At 35.2% G+C, this 21,424-nt stretch overlaps 1 protein-coding gene across 1 annotated transcript; it reads left to right on the top strand.

The window, feature by feature from the left end:
* Window positions 1–6,983: 6,983 nt before the first annotated feature.
* On the top strand, window positions 6,984–21,406 carry Pgm2a (phosphoglucomutase 2). The gene is made up of 12 exons (XM_073082619.1): window positions 6,984–7,298; window positions 9,545–9,712; window positions 10,083–10,174; window positions 13,230–13,475; window positions 13,916–14,138; window positions 14,562–14,746; window positions 15,256–15,443; window positions 16,332–16,453; window positions 17,471–17,647; window positions 18,326–18,422; window positions 18,922–19,075; window positions 19,860–21,406. The coding sequence occupies exons 1-12, from the start codon at window positions 7,230–7,232 to the stop codon at window positions 19,951–19,953; spliced, it is 1,815 nt and encodes a 604-aa protein (XP_072938720.1). The 5' UTR covers window positions 6,984–7,229; the 3' UTR covers window positions 19,954–21,406.
* Window positions 21,407–21,424: the final 18 nt, after the last annotated feature.

The raw sequence follows: 21,424 nt of genomic DNA, 5'->3' as shown, positions 1-21,424 counted from the left end.
TATGACGCTTTGATGTAAGAATTTTAATCGATTTGTTTTTTTTTTCTATTTTGGTAGAGTTCAGTCAACAGATTAATTAATTTATCATTTAGTAAGCCATCATATTTTTTGGAATAACTTGGATCAGATAAGTATACAAAGGGGGAAAAATTAATAAGGAGAAATCTTGTCATAGTTCCACTGTAGCAGCACCATTGTCATGCCTACGAGTATGTTTATAATGTTGCAGTAGAGCTTTGTGTTTCAACCTGTTTATTCCTAGCCTGGCACGTCTATAGAAAGGTATTCTAGCTTTGGGGTAGCAATGCATCTATGATCAAATTAATGTCGTATTCTAGGTCACTCATAATTCGGCCCTGAGTGTCAGTAACCACATGACATAAGACCTGATTGATAACTGGTAAAAGTAGTTTTCTCTAGATATTTTATTGGCATGAGAGAACTGTAGGAAATTGTGCAAATAATACAGCTTGATAAACCAGATTACATTTAATTAAAAATCGATACTGCCAAAACATAAGAACAGTGATATAAACAGAGTAACAGATAATAAATTCAATGTTTATTTATCAATTCTAACATATTCAAATGGCTTAACTGTATAGCGAGTGCCTATGCACTACAAAAGGACTCACTAAACTATTACCATACTACAAAGTTACCAATTACGAAAAGGCCAGTGGTTATACCTACAACATTGATTTAAGGTATTTGTCTCACTGCTGATTGTATGCGAGACAGTTCACTGCTTACGCGAGACTTTCAATAGAAATATAAAAAAATATGTGATTTCTGTGAATAAAGTTAAATTCATCCAAGTCTTATTCTAACATCTTAAACACAAACTAATGTCACTGCTGATGAGCTTATCCAAAGAATCTGTCGTATAGGCACCGAAATAATATATAACACTAGCAGAACCCGCGGCTTCGCCCGCGTAAAAAATATGATATGACATACAAATAACTGTAACCGTAAATTTGTAACCTTTAACAATTTTAAACGATAAAGTAGCATTAATATTTAGTTAATAAAAGCTTTTTTTTTCGTCACTTTGTACCTAAATTGGTCAAGCTTTCTTCAGAAACATACACTATAACTCTAATTAGTGGACTGTTATGAAACTTTCTTTAAAATATAAGTTTCACGTAGGATACACTATTTCATAAGAACCGTCCATGTTATATGGGGTCTTGTTTTACAGTGGTTCTTTCCAGGGTCTCTGGCTGGGCGGTTAGAGCTCCCATTCTTGCCGCCCGCAACTCCAAAAGTCCCCCTTTAGTCTCGTATGACAGGCAGGGGATACTGTAGCCCTGTTCTAGCCCAAAATTTTAATCCAAGGTCTATGTGTCTACCACATCACCATCACTAATCCACACATAACCACAACCATACTCCACGGCAGGATAAAATGTTGGCATGCAGTGTGTCCAAAGTAGTTGCAATGTACCTAATCAGTATACCATAATGTAGGCCAATTTGATTAAAGTTACGCATTATCATATATGAAATTTGCACCCGTCCGCGTTGTCGTGCATTTGTCTGAATAGACGTTATCTGAAATTTCACGTTTCTAACTTCGAACCTAAAAGATTCCCGTATACATACATATAACACTTCTTTTACCTCCTTAGTAGAATTTCAAAAACATTCCTATTCCTAAGCTAATATTCAACACCAGCGATCGGCAACCCGACATCCACGGGTGGTGTGGTGGCCCGCGACTTTCCCTTGTGGCCCGCGGGTCTACGCGTTACTAATAATTGGCCAAGCGCAAGTCAAACCCGCACCTGAAGGGTTCCGTACAACCAAAGTTTTCATTTTTTTTCAATCAATCCTTTTTGTTTTCAACTTTTTTTTATTTTTAGTATTTGTTGTTATAGAGGCCACCGTTATGCATCCTCTGTAAGAATTTCGAATGTCTATCTATTACGGTTCCAAAGATAGAGCCCTGTGACACACGGACAGACGAACAGACAGCGAAGTCTTAGTAATAGGGTTCCGTTTTTATCCTTTAGGTGCGGAACCCTAAAAAACCGCTGTTCTGCACTTCAGGACGCGAAATACATTCCCATGTTAAAAATATATGTTACGTCGGCCCGTGGAATTTCGCCCTACACTAAACCTTTCTGCACTCTGTTCTTTTTCCAGACACGCCAAAGGAAGTAACTTCAATAACGGTTTTTAAAGAAACTTTCTTTACTTATAGTAGGTACCCTAATGGGGTTGATTGTTGAGTTGCTATAATTGCTGAAACAGATGTGTAAACAGAAAGGCATAAAGCATATACCCTTTTATAGCCGTCTTAAGGGTTGATCTAAAAAACAGTGACTCAGATGCTTCATCGAGTCTAATGATAATATTTCATAGTGGTTGGTTTCAAATTAACGGTTTATAAAATAAAGTTCCAACCCCTATTTAACGACCTTAAGGGTAGATTGTCCATAAACGGTGTTAAAGAAGCCCTATTATTTCGAACCAGAAAGTTAAATGCTATTTTCACAATCCTTGTTTCCAAATTAACGGATTTTAAAATAAAGTTCTTGAACTTAAGGGTTGATTTTCCAAAAACGGTAAAATAGGTGTTCACTTATTTTCAATCAGAAAGCTGAAAACCAATTTTCATGGACTTTGGTTCAAAATCTGCAGTTCCCAATTAACTTTCCACCCCTATTTTACCCTCTTAAGGGTAGATTTTCCATAAATGGTATTAAAAAAGTTCTATTATTTCCAACAGGAAAGCCAAATGCAAGTTTTAACGGAGTTCGAAATAAAATTCCAACCCCCATGTAACGACCTTAAGGGATGATTTTCCAAAAACAATGAAATAGGTATTTAATTATTTTCTATCGAAAACCCAAATACCGATTTTTGTACACTTTACATTAAAACTGGGGGACATTCATACAAACTTACAACCCTTATTTAAACTAAATAAGGGTTGATTTTCCAAAAAACGGTAGTATTAAAGTTCTACTATATCTAATCAGTAAGGCAATGGCTAACTTTCATAGTGCTGGCTTTCAAATTGGAAAATTTTAAAATAACTATCAACCCCTATTTTATCAACATAAGGGTTGATTTCCCAAAAATGGTGAAATAGGTATTTAATTATTTTCTATCAAAAACCCAAATACCGATTTTTATACAGTTGACATGAAAACTGGGGGACTCTCATACAAACTTACAACCCTTATTTAGCCTATATAAGGGTTGATTTTCCAAAAACGGTAGAATTAAAGTTTCACTATATCTAATCAGCAAGGCAATGACTAACTTTCAGAGTGCTGGCTTTCAAATTGGCAAATTTTAAAATAAGCTGTCAACCCTTATTTAACCAACTTAAGGGTTGATTTTCCAAAAATAGTGAAATAAATATATAATTATTTTTAATCGAAAACCCAAATACCGATTTTCATAGAGTTTATATCAAAACTGGGGGAATTCCATACAAACTTACAACCCTTATTTAACCTACATAGGGGTTGATTTTCCAAAAACGTTAGAACTAAAGTTCTATTATATCTAACCAGTAAAGCAATGGCTAACTTTCATAGCGCTGGCTTCCAAAATGGCAAAATTTAAAATAAGCTGTCAACCCCTATTTAACCACCTTTAGGGTTGATTTTGGAAAAACCCTTAGGTTAGATCTTTATTACTTTAAATTAGAAAGCTATATACATATTTTCATCCAGTTTGCTTTAAAACTGACGGACTTTCATACTAACTTTCAACCCCAATTTCACCCCCTTAACGGTGGAATATCAAAAAATCCGTTCTTAGTGCGCATCTACATTATAAAATGAAGCTATATTCCAAATTTCATGATTGTAGATTCAGTAGTTTAGTCAAAACCTTGATTAATACGTTTTGAACGTGAGTATCTTTTCGCTTTTATATATATAGATAGATTTCAAAACTCAAATATGTTTGAAACATAAGCTCAATTCTCGTGACAAACGTTTAAATGTGTAGAACTCTCAGTGGTTCGACTCCGGCGCTACCACTGCCACACCTATTTCTGCCTAATAACAGCGGTGTTAAACGCTGTTGCGTTTTGGTTTGAAGGGTGTGGTAAGGAAGACATACTTTTTCGACGCATTCTAGCTTTAGACCTCAGGGGTAGATCTGTGGTCGACCTCGGGTAGAATTCTGATTGTACAGATGTCCATGGCCGGCAGTAGGCACTTACCTTCAGATGGACTACATGCTTGTCTGCTACACTTATATTATAAAAGAACTTACTTGCACATTATAAAAAAGTAATAAGCATATATTTATTCTTCACTGATAAAAAGTTAGCATTGTTAATCAAATATGCCAGTAAACACATGGCATTAAATAATGATTAACCAGTATAAAATTTAGCAAGCAAAATAATTACTCGGACAGCAATTTTTTCCAATTATTCAGGATTAAAAATGTTTCCTGACCATATCCTACTACACCAACTGTATACGATTATCTGTGCACTAAAAAAACACGAAAAATATTGCAAACCGTTTACATCATAGCCTCAAACATACAGCCAACTCGCAGTTAATGCGACAATAGTCTTAAAACTAAAAGGTGCAACGCACACAAACGAATTAAACGCGGCTACGGCCGGACGCGGGCGGGCCAGGGGCGTGGAGTGGTCGGTTCCGTAGCAATTACAATTATGTGATTGGCCACTGATTGGAAAATCGGCTTCCTAATCAAGTGCGGTGACGTTACCCGCTCAGGTGAAGGTGATTCCCGGTTCAGTTAGGACGGCCGCAGATTATCGCTAATTATGAGTATTATGACATTGGGCATATTTCAACTAATCATCATTATGATCATCATTTAGTATAGGTAAATAGATTAAGACAAACGGTTATTCAATAAACTATTTCTCGTATCTTTTTCTGTCCTGTTTGGTACCTAATTATGTTGAACTTTATTGCTATCAATGGTTTGGAAAATAAATACCTATTGGAAATTTAAAATGAGTGAATTTTTACCACTGGGTGACTCGAAAATGTAAATAGGGAAAGACAAAACAGCTTTGTAACTCTTTCTCTTTTGTTTGGCAACCAATGTGTTTTGTTTTGGCTTGGCAGTAACAGAATTTTTTTATTAAAATTATGTTCGACCGCTACTCTAAAACTAGTATATATATAATTATCTATCCTCTACTCACCTACTGAGGTATATTATCGCTATCTACCCCTGCTTATACCTATTAAGGTATAAGCAGAGGTACGTAATGTAGTTATATTAGTAAATTCTCACTTTAGTAAGACATTAGTAACGTCGTAATTTTCTCTGAGATGAGGCATAAATGTTGTAGCGTAAAAAATCTAAGTGTATGCCCACACCATCATATCTGCATCTGCATCACGTCTATATCTGCTTATAATAATAGTGTTAAGTGTTACTGCGATATATGATTTAAAAATAGCGGTAATAGAGACATTCTTATCCAAAGTGTTCCAACTTTTAGTCTTTAAGGGTAGCAAAGCATCTATATTGGACCTCAGGTGGGACTCTCTTCAGTGGCGGACTAAGGTCGTCGCAGGCCCGGGGCGGAAAGTTGAATGGAGGCCCCCAGTGTAAAAAGTTTTACAAATATCATAGGCTTATTCGCCGAAAAATATGATATACATATGATTCCGGTGACCTTTTTTTTCACTGACTTATTCAGATTTTTCAGATTGGTTGGTTCTTACGACCTTTTTAGCAACTGTGTTTGGGGGCCACCCAGGGTCGGAGACCCAGGGCGGACCGCTTCTTCCGCAACCTTAGTTCGCTAGAGACTTATCTGGCATCAATTATGGATGTCCATGAGTCGCAGGGGCTACTTAACATCAGGAGGTCTTGATGCTCGTTTGCTACTTCTATATTATAAAAAAATCTACTTCTCCTTGGTACCTGCAATCCTGGTAGCCGCCGCTGCAGCAAGCTGGCTGCAGGGGCTCGTTCACAGGGGGCAGCTAGGCTCGGTTAGCTAGCCGACCCTTAGCTGACCCCTACACTCATGATCGTAGTTGTACTATATATAGTATAATTACATTAATTGATAGTTGAATCCCATAGTGTAGCCGAAATTTGCTAATGTAATTACTTAAGCTTTAAAAAACGCGTAAATCCCTGATTTTTGAATGTCGATCTCACTTAATCTACAAAATTAAGCATTGTCAGTCGCGATTAAATGTTATTTTTTTAATAAATGATCTTATACATGTTTAGTCTTAATTCTTACAATAATTTCAATTGAACATTGTCTATATACCTCATAGATTAGTAAAGATACTTCGTCGCCTTGACATTGAATGAAGCCACAAATGGCTTATTATCGTAAGTTCTTTTTTTGAATTCTTAACAAATAAAAACATTTTTAGAGAAAATTTACGAATAAATAACTAATACTGCGTAATTTACATAATAAATAAATAATTATTTCAAATATTTTAGGGATACTTTAGCACGGAGACGTGGCAAAACTTTTTTACGCAAGTATTTCAATTCTCAAAACTGGGCACATTTTCTAGTTAGGAGTGAGTAATCTTTACTAATCTATGATATACCTATAAAAAATTTTATTACTCCTGTTCAAACTAAATTGTAATAATACCAATGACATTTGTTTACGTCTCATTCTATTTGGTTGCCCGTAGTTATTCCGCAGGAGTTTTGTATTATTGCCGTCTCGACTAAAAAATCAAAAAATGTTTATCTATTATTAATTTATTATTGTACTAAATTCGTTATTTTTAGTATTAACATTAAAAAATAAAATTAATTTAAGTTTATTAAATTAAATTAAATTGAAAAAAGTACAACGCGATACTGAACGCATTTCCGTCCAATTGTCAAACTCTATTTTGACTAACCTTATGTCATTGTCAATCTGTTTTGTCATTGATTCTATACGTCAATAAGACAACTCAACTTTGTCAGCTTATATTATAGAAATATATACCTTAAATATTCTATTGAAGCGATGTTTTGCTTTAAGTACGACAACTTATAGTCTAGGACTTTGCATTACAAAGAGAACAATTTGTATTCATATCTTTACATTACCGGCTGATTCTTGTCACCGTAGCCGGGTCAACATATTGAAATAATTGTGCAAATTAGCTCATATTGTATCATCGCAGAATTCAGTCTACGAGCGGACAGAGTAATCCTTATACATAGTTGACTTGCTTAAGAGATTGTGTGAAGTTTTTTTTCATAATACAGTAAAAACGCCGAAAAATATGAGTAAGTGCAATAGCGGAGACTCGAAATTAGATTCGGCTGTGGAAAGCTGGTTGAAACATGATAAAGTAAGTGTTTTTTATTTGAAAAATATTCCATAACTTCGTACTTTCAGTTTTATATACTAAAAAGGCGAATTAAGTATTCAGCCGCACTGATTCGGTTTAATTGAGTTCAGTTCCAGTCATTTCAAGTACGTATTAATAATAGAAGATCGTAATTGATACCCAGGAATAAGTTGCTTAATAATTTTCAGTCATAAATTAATTTAAGAACTTGTAATGTTCAGTCACATCTATTTTTAGAATTTAAAAAGGCAACATGAATTTCAATACATGCATGTCTTTACGCTTTTATTATGTTAAAGTCCATGCGCAATAACTTAAGACCTGAGCATGACATCACAATAGCATGTTAGTGAAATATGAAAGAAAAATCTATAATCAAATGTTTAATACACTTCAAGTCAGAATATTATTATTTAATGTAAAAAAGGCAATTTCAATATCAATTTATAAAGTAAGTTACAAAAAAAGCGTGCAATTCCACAACAGTCTGCATACTTCTTAAATAAAGCTGTAGTCAACAATTTGGCCTAATGGTATACTATACTATTACTATACTATAGTGTTAGTGCTTATAATGGAAAAGATTTTGGATTTGATTCCTGACTGTGCAAATATAAAATTGTTTAGTTTATCAACCTGGTTTTTATATATTTATGTTACATATGCCCACATTAAATGATAACTATGAAAGTAAAATTTTCTATTTCTTAGTATACAATGTTTTCACAGCTGTAAAGGTTGTTTCGTGATAATATGTCGATTATTGAATTCAGTAAAGGAATGGTTTCTTTAAAGAAACTAAATAAAGTTGTTAACCTTGATGGAAAGAATGGAACAATTATACACATATTATGTATAACATATTATCATGTACCAGTAGATATATTATTTAGAATTGGTATGATTCATTTAGGGAGTTATAGTCTGCGTAAAATTGCTAGTCCGCTCTGAATATACCAAAGAATCGCAGTTGCCACAGCAAATTGTATGAATCCATCTGCTCGCAACAACTTCAGAGGGGACTAACAGTTTGGTGCAGACTATGCCAATCATCAACACACCTATTTCTAGTGTGAACCAGTATTTGTCTTTCGTTGGTGAGGTGTGGATGTTGGCATAATTACACATGATGTGAATCTTAGTCCTCATGAGTGGCAATGCGTATATGATTGGCCTCAGGTAAAAGTATGTCCTATATGGAGCAAGTAACACATATCCATGGGCAGCAGTGTCCAATTCAATCTTTTGGAAAAAAAGAAATAGTATTGTTGGCTTAAAAATAAGTTGTTGTGTGAAGTTTACAAATCGACACTTGGCCAATCTGGTGACTAGTCTCATTTACATTCTAAGAGACACATTTTCAACAGTGGAACAACAATGGGTTGACGATAACACAAAATAATTTTATGAATACACAAGTAGATTAAAGTTTATCATAATCATATGTGTAGAAGATAAAATGTACCTAATAATGTCACTTAACTACACACTTGTTATATAAGTTTATAATGAAGCATAGAAGTTATCTGTGTGTGTTATTATTTATTGTACTTATGCATATCAGTTTATGAATAAACCTATCACAATATTTTGTTGCAAACATTTTTTTTTAAAGGTTAAAGTAGCAAATTGACCTGTAGTCCATCTGATAATAAGAGGTCACTGCCACCCATGGATATCTGTTGCCAACAACATATATAAAGAGGATCTTCCTGAGGCTGATTACAGAATCATTGCCATTGAGGATGAATATGGTTGTCTCATATGAAAGTCATCTGCCATCCACACCTTTACAACCAGCACACCTTCCATACACATTCCAGCATGACAGTGCTATTATCGTCTTAATCATCAGTTCTCACTGGACATGTATGTATGATTGGCTTTACATAAAACTCCTCTTCTAAACGGAGTTGGTTACTATTAGATGGGTATACTCTAAATGTGCATGCATTAGGTGACCGCTACAACAAATACAAAAAAATAATAAAGATTGAAAATTAATGGGGGTCACCATACAAGAAACCGCTATTTTTTGACATTTTTCGCGTTATCTATTAAACCATAATAGGTAGGCAGTTAAAATTTTCGCGATGCTTGTACTTCAATGACTGCTATGATTACAAATACTAAAAATAAAAACAATCAAATTTTTTGTGGTATGGAACCCTCCATGTGCGAGTTCCACTTACACTTATTTACACGCTTTTTTTAATTTATACGTTTATCTAATTTGCTTTCAACAGAACCCATTAACCCGTCAAGAGGTGATCGACGACATATCTAACTCGCGATGGGACAAGTTGAGGTCGACGATGCTAAAACGGCAGAAGTTCGGCACGGCCGGCCTGCGCGGGCGCATGGGCGCCGGATACATGTGCATGAACGATGTGGTGGTACTACAAACAGCGCAGGTATGAACTAAAACTCGTAAGTTACCTAACCCATTTTCAACGTGGTAGGACCTTCTGTGCTTCGATGAACTAAAGTTTATAACATTTTCAAAATTGATTTTATATATTATTATATATTATTATATATTATACCCGAAAAGCCATTTGGATATCTCTTATCTCTTAGGATTGCCTCTGGGTGTACACTTTGTAACCATGTCAGGAAATTTTAATATAAATCGGCTTGACATATAAAGGGACGTGCTTAGAGGCATTTTCTGGCTTATTTTTTTACGTTTACGGCGGAATCGACGTTTTCTATTTCTAAACCAAATCAATTTCTCCATAGACAGAAGAAACGCTTCACTCATTATTCACTTTTTATTTGCAGGGTTTATGTGCCTATGTACAAAAGGTGGCCAATCAGGACCAACTTCACAACGGCATCGTCGTGGGTTTTGATGGCCGTTATAACAGTAAAAGGTATGTATATGAACGGATAAATTATTATTAAGTTTATACATGTCGAGTTATCTACACTATGATGCCATCATGAATGGTCACTGCTGCTTCCCCAAACTGAAGTCTTTCCTAAGATCTATCACAGACCTTTTAAAATATAATATAGGAGTAGCAGACGAGCATGCACTCCACCTGATGATAAGTGGCTACTGGCGCCCATGGACAACTGTTATCAACCCCAGATAGAATTAGACATTCCTGCCTGATGCCTGACTAATAAGTTGAAATGCCTCCTGTAAATGTATCTATTGTACTTCGCTGTTCAAACCAGAACACAGCTAAAAGATATAGTGATGATTTCTTCGAAGTCGAACCATAATAACTTCACCTTTTGTACTAAGTAGACAGTTCCGGGGTCTGTTTTTTGTCCAAATACAATAAATCAAGACCTTTAATAAAGTGAATGTCTCGAATACTGCGCTAAAAACTACAATCTACATACATAATAAGACAACTTGTCCCAATAAGGAATGCTATCGAAAATGAACGTGTCGAAATAAAAATTTTGATTAATTCCATTTTTGAATGTGATGTTTTTGAGATAATTTATAAGCATATCAAATCTGTAACAAAAACAAAATAGAGGAACACATTAAAAACCTTCTTTTTTACCCGACTGCCAAGGAAGGGTTATGTTTTTCGCGCGTATCTTGTATGTTTGTCTTTCTTTATTTGATCCGATCTAACAAACGGCTGGATGAATTTCAACAGTTAAAGTGTCATTATATTTGTCTCAACGACCCGAGTGTCCTTAGATAGGTGTTAGTAAAAAAAAATCAAAATGGCGGATTTTTGGCGCGAAATAGTAAGACATTTAAAAAAAAAAGTTAACCGAACGTATCGAGTAGGGTATCAAATGAAAGGAAATTAAACGGAGATTATAAAAACATATTTGTATATATATAAAACAGTAAGGTGACTGACTGACTGACTAACTAAATGACTTTTTCATTTTTCAGAAATCAACGTACAGCCTAAACCAAGGACCTTACAGTTCTGAAATTTTGCACACAGGTTCTCTTTATAGCTTAAAAAAGTACTAAGAAAGGCCTTTTGGAAATTCTACCCTTAAGAGGGTAGAATAGGGGAAAACAGTTTTTTTGAAATTATTTAATTTTGAAGCAACTACTATAAAAATTTGTATTTGGCTTTCTGGATAGGAACAAGGACGCACTTATTTATCCCCCTCCGAAAAATCAACCCCGTAGAGGGTAAAATAAGGGTTAAAAGTTCATTTGAACAATCGTCAATTTTGAAGCAAAAACTATGACATGTTGTATCAGGCTTTTTGGATAAAAATAATGAAATGCTACCTCTAACGAGGTAAAATAATGACCGAAACTTTGATTTACTGAAGTTATATATTTTATAGACCGTAAATGGTGAGTTTTTTCGCAAAATAGTAACACGTTTTAAAAAAAAGTTAACCAGACCTATCGAGTAGGGTGTCAAAATAAAGGAAATTAAGAGGAGAGCACATATACATTATATAATATATCTTAAATATAAAATTATCGTGTTAGTTACCGTACTCCTCCGAAACGGCTTCACCGATTTTCAGCAAATTTTATATACATATTCAGTAGGTCTGAGAATCGGCCACTATCTTTTTTTTTACACCTAAGTGATAAGGGTTGTTCACCCTTAACATTATTTTGTTTATATGGCAACACAACGTTTGCCGGGTCAGCTAGTACATATATACTCGTATATACACATCGAGATGACTGTCTGACTAAATGAGAGAGTTGCTGTGCCCGAGATCAACGCAAAGGGAAACCGCTGAACTTAAGCGTGCTGGAATTTTACACATAGGTTCTTTATATAGCGTAAATGAACAATACGAGGATAAAATAGGATAATATTGTTTGAACATCTTTAGTTTTTGAAGCAGACACCTACTATGAAACTTTGTATTTGGCTTTCTGGATAAAAATAATGAAATGCCTACTTCACTACTTTTGGAAATTCTACTTCAGCCTTTTTGGTGCAGTCGGGTTTTTAATTTTTTAAATTAATCACTTGTTATCAATAGCAAAAGTAAAGTATTTTTGTATGTCTGTTCGATCTAAGAAAAGATATTAGAAAACGTTATATTACATAAGAACTCCATTGAACCAGGTTGGCGTAGTATGCCCATGCTTTATGTCTGCTCTTAAGAAGCAGTGTAATCAATATCAAATAGCTCAGAACGTTCGGTTACATTTGATGTTGATAGTAGATATCCATGGGCGGCAGTAACCACTTCAAACTTAGTGCATACTCGTTTAAAACCAAAGATGATTTGCATATAAAATCAAATGCATTGACAGAAATGTCATATAAAAATTATCATATATTTCTCAAGTATGACGTCATTCTTCTAACTGATTAATAAATCGTGAACCATTCAGTAGGTACTCGTATACAGAAGCCAATGTAAACTATTTTATGGGTATTGACTGCGAAGGCTATTTACTGTTTACTTGAATAATAGCATTGCATACTTCTGTGCTCTAAAGCATAAGGTAAAAAGTGCCCTTACGCTTCAAACCTTCACGCCCTTTGAGCCCTGTGGTCAAATACTTGGAAGAATTACTTGCATAACTCGCTGAAGAATGAGGTTCTAATGATAAAGTAAGATTGGAGAACCCTCTGTGGTGCTAATCCGTCGGCAAAACAGCCACACCTATTTTGTATATATAATAACAGTATATATAATAACAGCAGTGTTAAGCGCTGCTGTGTTCTGGTTTGAAGGGTGTGGTAAGGGAGATATACTTTTTACACATGGCGCATCTGTGGCCGACCTCAGGTAAGAGTTTAATCTTATCTGGGGTTGACGACCGATGTCCGTGGCAGCAGTAGCCATTAACATTGTGGTGGAATGCTCGTCTGCTACTCCTACATTATATAAAACAATTGGCTCCTGATGGGAGCCCTGTTCACATGTTCTGATGTCAGTAACCGCACCATCAGGTGGACTGCATACTCCTTTATTACTTTCATCATTTTAAATATTATTGTCTATTCCCAGGTTCGCAGAACTAACAGCCAAGGTATTCATCTCGGCATCAATACCAGTACACCTGTTCTCCGAGGTTTGCCCCACACCACTGGTATCCTTCGCGACCATACACTATGGTGCTGCTGCTGGGGTCATGGTCACCGCGTCACATAACCCGAAAGAGGACAATGGGTATAAGGTGTACTGGAGCAATGGGTCGCAGGTCATATCGCCACATGATGATAATATCCTAGATGAGATCTGGAGCTATTTGGAGTAAGTGTTATTTGCGTACCTGTCGTAAACAAGACTTTAGGGAAGTGAGAATGAGTGAAAAAAAAACAAATAATTAATTAATCAGCTACACTTCTTATAGGCCGATGGATTGATACTTCTTTTAAGACACTTGGGAATAATGATGAGATTATTTTTTACAAAACCGACATAAGCAAGCTGGAAATTTTGCAAAAAAAAATACGTTACGAGTAGTGTCGTATCCCTGGGAACCAATTGTAACTTTTATTGTCTTGTAATAGATTCATTTCTTGTACGTATTTATATTGATACATCTACTTTTTTTATTAAATATCCAGAGAAATATAACTTCTAACGTACATACATAATTGCATACACGTTTTTAGGGCATTCTCAGTCATACCAATCACCAAATTGAAAGAAAATATTTTTACCATACCTAATAGCTTTTCACCTTACAGTATTCCAGATGATCATTGGCACATAGCGGAGATTCGTTCACACGAGCTCATTAAGGACTGCCAAGTGGAAATAACGAAGAAATACACAGAGTACGTACGCGACTGTCTCAGCGATGATACAGTGGAACGGAACAGACGCGCGAATATTGATACTGTGTATAGCGCGATGCATGGAGTCGGCTATGAGAGTGTTGTGAGGGCTTTTGAGGCAGCTGGGCTGAAGGTGAGTTTTAAAGTATTTGACCCATTGAGGAATAATTATGAGCGAAATTAACTTTTGTTAGAACCTTTTTATTCTTAGTTTTCTGGTATTATTTTGTTCATAAAGTTCAAGTAATATTATGTAGTCCATCTGAGGATTTACGGCAACTGCTGCCCATAGCCATCTGTGATCAAAACCAGATATAGTTAAAGTACTTTGTATCTTGAGGCTACAGATGTGTCCTATCCCTGAATAAGTTGGAATTCATGGTCTCTCTTTTTCTTCCCATAATCTTTAAACTAGAATACAGTAGTAGCGCTTAACACAACTTTAATTAAGTAGAAATAGATATGTAGGTAGGAGAATGTAAATTTAGGTGCAATCTTGAAAATAACTTGTATTTCAACTCAAAAAAAAACTGATTATTAAAAATTTTGTTTCAAGACCCCAATAAGCGTTCCGGAGCAACAGAACCCAGATCCAGACTTCCCAACTGTGGTCTTTCCGAACCCTGAGGAGAAGGAATGCTTGGAGCTCAGCAAGAAGCTGGCTGAAGGAAAGGGGGTCAGGCTGGTGTTGGTCAACGATCCCGATGCTGACCGACTGGCTGTGGCTGAGTATGATGAGAAGTGAGTATGTGACTGGGATTTTAGCTAAGAACTGGCTTGGAATAGGGAGTGAGGGTGATGTTGGTCAACTACCATGTAGCTGACTGTCGCACCGCTGTCGGTTTGCTGTAGTGGATTTAAATTATAAGTAAATTATTTAGAATTACCATAAATAAGTATAGATATTGTAATTGAAATTGAAGGAAGCCATTAAATGGCTTAAACGGCTGACAATTCTGTCAGCCATTTAATGGCTGTCATGGTGTAATTTACGCTGAAAAATGCCCACATGCGCAGTTAAGACACGAAATTAATTTAGGTTATTTATTTATATTTGTTTAGCAAAACGTGTCTTGACTCCTTGATTTCAGGTTTGACATATTTTTAATGTCACAAAAATATACATATATTTCCTTACATATAATTCCTTTATAAAGGCTTAGTACACTGGAAACAACACAATGTTTACTCAAATGTTCTCAACATTAAAAGAAAGTAGAAAGTACAAAATATATCGTATACTTTTATAGTTCCAGTAGTTGGAAGGTGTTTTCTGGCAACGAGATGGGTTCACTCCTGGGCTGGTGGCTACTCCAGCAGTTCCCCACACCCCCCGAGGTGTACATGCTGGCCAGCTTCGTCAGCTCCAAGATGCTGGCTGCCATCGTGAAGGGCAAGGGACACTTTGTGGAGACCCTCACTGGGTTCAAGTGGATGGGTGAGTTTTAAAACTGAGTGTGGTAAATGTAGCTTAATTTAACTCGGAATTTTGAGCAGATACACAAGCTATAGGCAGTGATAGCCATGTGGTTAAGAAACTCGGCCTCTCTATCGAGGGGTCCGAGGTTCAAATCCCAGACACGCACCTCTGATTTTTCAAAGTTATGTGCCTATTAGAAATTAATTATCATTTGCTAAACGGTGAAGGAAAACATCGTGAGGAAACCTGCATACCTGAGATTTATGAAAAAAAAAGTCTCAAAGGTATGTGAAGTCTACCAATACGCACTTGGCCAGCGCGGTGGACTATGGCCTAATCCTTCTCATTATGAGAGGTGCCCAGCAGTGGGACAGTAATGGGTTGATGTTGATACAAGCTACGGAGGCTTATGGAATGTAGATCATTTGTACACTTATCATTGATCTTGCTCGACAGTAGGGTGACCGCTAGTGGCTAACTTTTATACACGTCTTGGACACGTAAAGCCATGGGTCCTGATTAGATGAGAGTGGCTTAATCTTGTTTGAAGCCTAGTAGGTAGTTTGAAACTATCCGAAACGTGTTGGCCAATATCCCATACCCTTCCACCAATCGCCATTAGATGAACGTCACAGAGTACTCTCGAGTAATTTTATTAATCAATCTTAAGAAATCAAACTTAAGTTGTCAACAAACAAACCTCTCAACGTTTAAAATTAACAATATATTTATGCCATAAATGTCATATTCCGATATAATTATATAATTTTGATGAAAAAAAAACGATAACGGGCGTATGTATGTAGGCCCCCCTCAGTTGTTTAAAGAAACCGGTATCCAGCAGGGAGACAGGAAGTATAAAATTCCTCATAATTACAAGCTCTTATTTTTATGAATATTTTCCAGGAAACGCAACCCTTCTACTAGAGGAGGAAGGCAAGCGGGTTCTATTCGCGTTCGAAGAGGCTATCGGTTACATGTGCAACAGCAGAGTACCTGATAAGGATGGCGTCACCGCTGCTGTACAGGTCTATCGCATTCTTTCATAAATAAAGATACTTCGCCGCCTTGAAATTGAATGAAATCACTAAAAAGCTGATTTGTTAGCTGTTGGTTATATGTTTTTTAAATTCTTGACAAATAAAAAACATTTTAGAAAAAATTTACAAATACATAACTAATACTGCGTAATTTACATAATAAATAAATAAGTATTTAAAATATTTTAGGGACTTGCACGTTGCACGGAGACATGATAAAACATTTTTACAAACTATTTCAATTCTCAAAGCTGGTTACAGTTTCTTGTTAGGAGTGAGTAATCTTTACATTTCTAGCATGAAGTAATAGTCTATCTTGGGTAAGCAAAAAATTGGATAGATTGATTATTGATAATGGACCTTACCTGAATCAAAAGTTAAGAAGCCTACTAAATTGAGAAACCATTTTGTCATGTATGTTTTTATCATTTTAAAATACGACAAACTATTGTATTAATTTATAATATTTATTGATATAACTAGTGGTTCCCGCGGTTTCGCCCGTATTTTAAAGAAATAATATGACATACATAAAACGGAAAATTTGTACCTGCATTAGAATGACAGTGGTGCCATCTGTCGAAAATTGGGTTTACCAACTCCCAAACCCTCGTGGGCTCTTGGACAAAACTTTCCTAAAGATCATCACTTGATCAAATGCATAGTTTCCGATTCTATAACTACTTACTAATTAAAAATTAATTAAAAGAACCTTTTCCCACAAACTAAATTGTGAATCTAAACCATTCTCAAGTCCCCTTGAACACACACAACAAATTTCATCAAAATCAGTCCAGTCTTTTAGGAGGAGTTCAGTGACATACACACGCACATAAGAAATATATATATAAAGATTGGCATAATAATAAGTATTGATTTATAAAGCTTGCTATTTTCCCATATTGCACTTATGGAAATAACTTCGAGAGGCAGATATAAATGTAATAATATTAATATCATAAAAGTCTAGTTTACTAAAGTACAATTATATTGTTTCATTACCAGGTGGCGTCTCTAGCATCGTCGCTCTACACATCAGGATCATCTCTACAAGAGCAACTGCAGGCTCTATACAGAGAGTATGGGTATCACGTTTCCAAAAACGGCTACTACATCATCAACGATCCGACTGTTGTTTCGAAAATATTCAGCAGGATTAGGAACTTCCATGGACCTAGTGTGGTGAGTATTTGGAAGTATGTATTATTTTTTTATATGTATTTTAAGGAAAAAAAGAGTGCTTTCTACCTGACAGTATGTCCAGTGCCAAATAGCCATCTGTAATCTACCCCAAATAATATTGTAGTCTTATAGTAAATAACTACTGCTATTTGTAATCGATTCCAAATAGGATTAAAGTCGCATCTGTAGACTAAGTTTGACAGAATAGTGAACTTTCACAGGTCGTCAAGAGATGGCGCCACACGAATCTGAATCATGCTATTAAAGTTTTCTCAATATTCTGCTAATAAACAACATTCTGCTTGTTTATATGCAGAATGTTGAGAAAACTGAAACTAGCTGAGCACAGCTTCTTGCCTGGCGGAGATTTCCCTTTCCAAACTGTTTCATATACATGTTTATCTTGTAGAACTTATATCGGACAAACATTCATGCATCGGATTATAAAACAAATATTAATGATTGCTAAACCTTTTTTGTATCTTTTTTATATGATTATCTTAATTACTTGCTTTGGCTTTCGTGATGCATCCTTTAAGCACTTATTATAAATAATTATAAAAGTATATGTTTTAAGTGGATACTCAGTGGATTTTGTAACCTAATTTGCATGTGAATAATAATAATAAGTCCATTAACACGATGTGGTAATCATTAAATAAACATCTTGTTTTTCAGTATCCTAAGAAAGTTGGTTCATGTGAAATAGTCTTTATGAACGACTTCAACGCTGGAGTCAGAATACCCGAGACAACTAATGGGGAAGGTCATCTTAGTAAGTATTTTGAAGTATGTAAATTGTATATATGAAAGCAAAAGGATGTCCTCTACTGATTAATCATATAGCAAAGGCTAAACTTCCAAAGTTAAAAGTGAAACCATAAAATTTGAACAACGGATTCATATATAATGTAGACAGGATTTCTTGATATTTCATTGCACGTACAAAGTAGCAGGCAGCACCTAGTGAGAATTAACTATAATTAATGAAGTAGAGATTTTCAAACGCAATTAATGCAACCTGGCGAAAATAAGTCATTATCTCCTACTCATTAAGTTTAAAGTACATTTGAAATGCAGTGCCCTACAGTTTAAACGACTTAACGGATTTTATAAGAATTCAACTAAATTGTAAGTGACATAGGCTATAATTACAAACAGAGGGTTTCGGATTTCTATAATAATTACAAATTATTATAACTGTTTTATCTAGCATTACCTATTTATGTTTTTATGAATAAAGGAATAATAAATATGTATTAAATAAATTCCAGATGTCCTAGGCACAGGACTAGACCAGGACTACACGAGTGGTGAGATGGTGGCGTTCCGTTGTGCCAACGGTCTGAGCGTCACGCTGCGGACCAGTGGTACAGAACCCAAACTTAAATACTACACCGAGCTGGTTTGTGAAGCACCCACTCCAAGGTATTTTTATATCTATTTGATCTATATATTCTCAAATTATTTTAAAGCAAAGATAGGAATCTAGAGAGACACCATCTCCAAGGTATTTTTATATACAGGGTGAATTTTTCAAACGGGCCTTCAGGGCCAAATCCGAAACTATAAGGATTAGCGAAAAATGCTGAAAGGAGTTACGAGGCTGATTTTGATAAAAACTAAAACTGCATCATTCGTTTTTAAAAATATCTTTTTCCCTAGCCGGGAATCGAACGAGTTCATTTTGAAAAAAATACACCCTCTATTTTATTCCACTATCTGATAGTGTTGCTTATAAGGATCAAATTCTTCGCTAATCCTTATAGTTTCGGATTTGGCCCCTGAAGGCCCGTTTGAAAAATTCACCCTGTATATTTGATCTATAATATTCCCATTTTTTTTAAGCAAAGAACGTGTTAGAATATCTATTCATCGCCAAATTGATATGCGCAAGGATAGTACGCATGTAAAATTCTGAAGGAGCTGAAATCCTTTTTAATTCGATTCCAGAGGTACCGCCGCCACGTCCGTTTGTGCATTTTAATAGTAGTTGTCAAGCGCCTAAGTGCTCTGATTTGAATGTGGTAAGGGAGAAATGTTTACGAATCATTCTAACTTAGTCCTCAGGGGTAACAATAATTTGTTGCTAATATCCGACAGGAATTAAATTCTATCTGCAATTGATTACAAATGTCCATAAGTGGTAAGAGATACAGGTAGGATCACTTTCTACTTTTAATTTAATAAAACTTTTTCTCATTTCTTGCAGAGAACAAGACGTAAAACAGGTTGAACTTGAGAATATGGTGCAAGAATTAATTGAAGAGCTACTGCAACCAAAACTGAACGGACTAATGGGGTAACATGGGTTGTATTTAATCTACCGAAGCTATACGATTTTGGTGCAAGTTTACTCTATTTATACGTGAAAAATAGCCGAAGGCTCAATGCATAGGTCTTCTTACGTTATTACTATGTATTTATCGTCGAAAATAGCTGTCATTAATAACTGTTATATTACATTGCAAATAATAACTATTTTTATTCGACAAACACACCTGTTATTATTTTTGACCTTCAAAAATATTGTAATAATTTGTGCCATAGAAAACATGTCACACTTTTCCATAGAAGCTAAGGCTCTATAACCCAAATTTTACAACACTATACATATATATAATATAAGAAATTATTTATTCAATTGTGTCTATAATTTTAATTAAAACTTTAGTTGTCTTTTCTTATTATTTCATTTGGAAATACTAGAAATGTGCTCTGAAAATTTCGCACGTATGTAGATTAGATTTATTTTTAAAATGCTCTATCTACTCTTTCCCTTTAACGTTCCTGATAAAGATACCTAATTATGGCGCTTTTATTTGAATCATTCTTTAAACTTAATCTATTAATTTTTAATCTTAATTGACGTAAATATTTACCATGTTTTAGTTTTATCATTTTTTACTTATTACGGCACCAAAGTCCTACTTATGATTTATTTTATAGTACCTTAATGACAAGTAGTTTTTAAGAAAAATACTATTGTTTTCCAAAATGTTTACATTCGTGTAACACCAAAGTGCTGTACTGTACTGTGATACATTTGTGTTATATATAAGTTTAAAACTTCTTACAAATTAGTAATAATCCATTGAAATATTTACAATTTATGGTATAGTCCGTGCCAAACTTCAAGTCCGCTCTGAAGTTAATGCGCGCAGGTGTCAGAGATGCGGTCGATCACAACTACGAGCATATACTCCGTAGCAACGTAAGGGCACACTAACGCAGCATGTCCCCGCGGGCGAGAGCGGGCAGCGCAGGGCGCCTTTGCTATCTTCATCCCGCTAATATCGACAATTTGCTGTTGCGACGCGCCTCGTTTCTATATTCGGAACGGACTAGCAATTTGTCGCGGACTATAATTAGCGTGAAAAAGTCAGAGGACGCCATTTTACTTTTTGGATGTCAAGCGGGGGTTTCTGTGAAGCTAAATCCAAGTTTGTGGGGTCACAACTCTTGTCCCTCGGCAACCCAAATATAAAATTTCAATGGTCTATAAATTAAAGAAAACTTGCCATTCCGCTTAAGCTGAATTTTCTTTTTAATCATTGCCATGTCGCGTAACAGAAATACCTTTTTTCAAAAAAGGCTTAAATGTAGATTTCCATTTAAATGCAATCTCATAGTCTTAATTTTATTCGTAACTTACATTAACATTGTAAAACTTACTTTGCATTTATAGCAAATGTTACATTTACGTAATATGTGCTATACAAACATATTTGCACAAAAATAAAATATTAAACTACATAATTTGTGTTTTATTTGTAT

This window comes from Epargyreus clarus, unplaced genomic scaffold (assembly GCF_041222505.1).
Source record: "Epargyreus clarus isolate Ecla_fem2 unplaced genomic scaffold, WU_Ecla_fem_2.2 ptg000018l, whole genome shotgun sequence".
In the NCBI taxonomy this organism is placed as follows: Eukaryota; Metazoa; Arthropoda; class Insecta; order Lepidoptera; family Hesperiidae; genus Epargyreus; species Epargyreus clarus.
This window is presented reverse-complemented; position numbering and strand designations above follow the sequence as displayed.

Excerpts from the sequence above, each read along its gene's own strand:
- Pgm2a (XM_073082619.1), top strand. The coding sequence starts at position 7,230 with ATGAGTAAGTGCAATAGCGGAGACTCGAAATTAGATTCGGCTGTGGAA. Across the intron at positions 17,648-18,325 it reads ACTTCCATGGACCTAGTGTG|TATCCTAAGAAAGTTGGTTC; the intron begins GTGAGTATTTGG and ends CTTGTTTTTCAG. Across the intron at positions 19,076-19,859 it reads TGTGAAGCACCCACTCCAAG|AGAACAAGACGTAAAACAGG; the intron begins GTATTTTTATAT and ends CATTTCTTGCAG.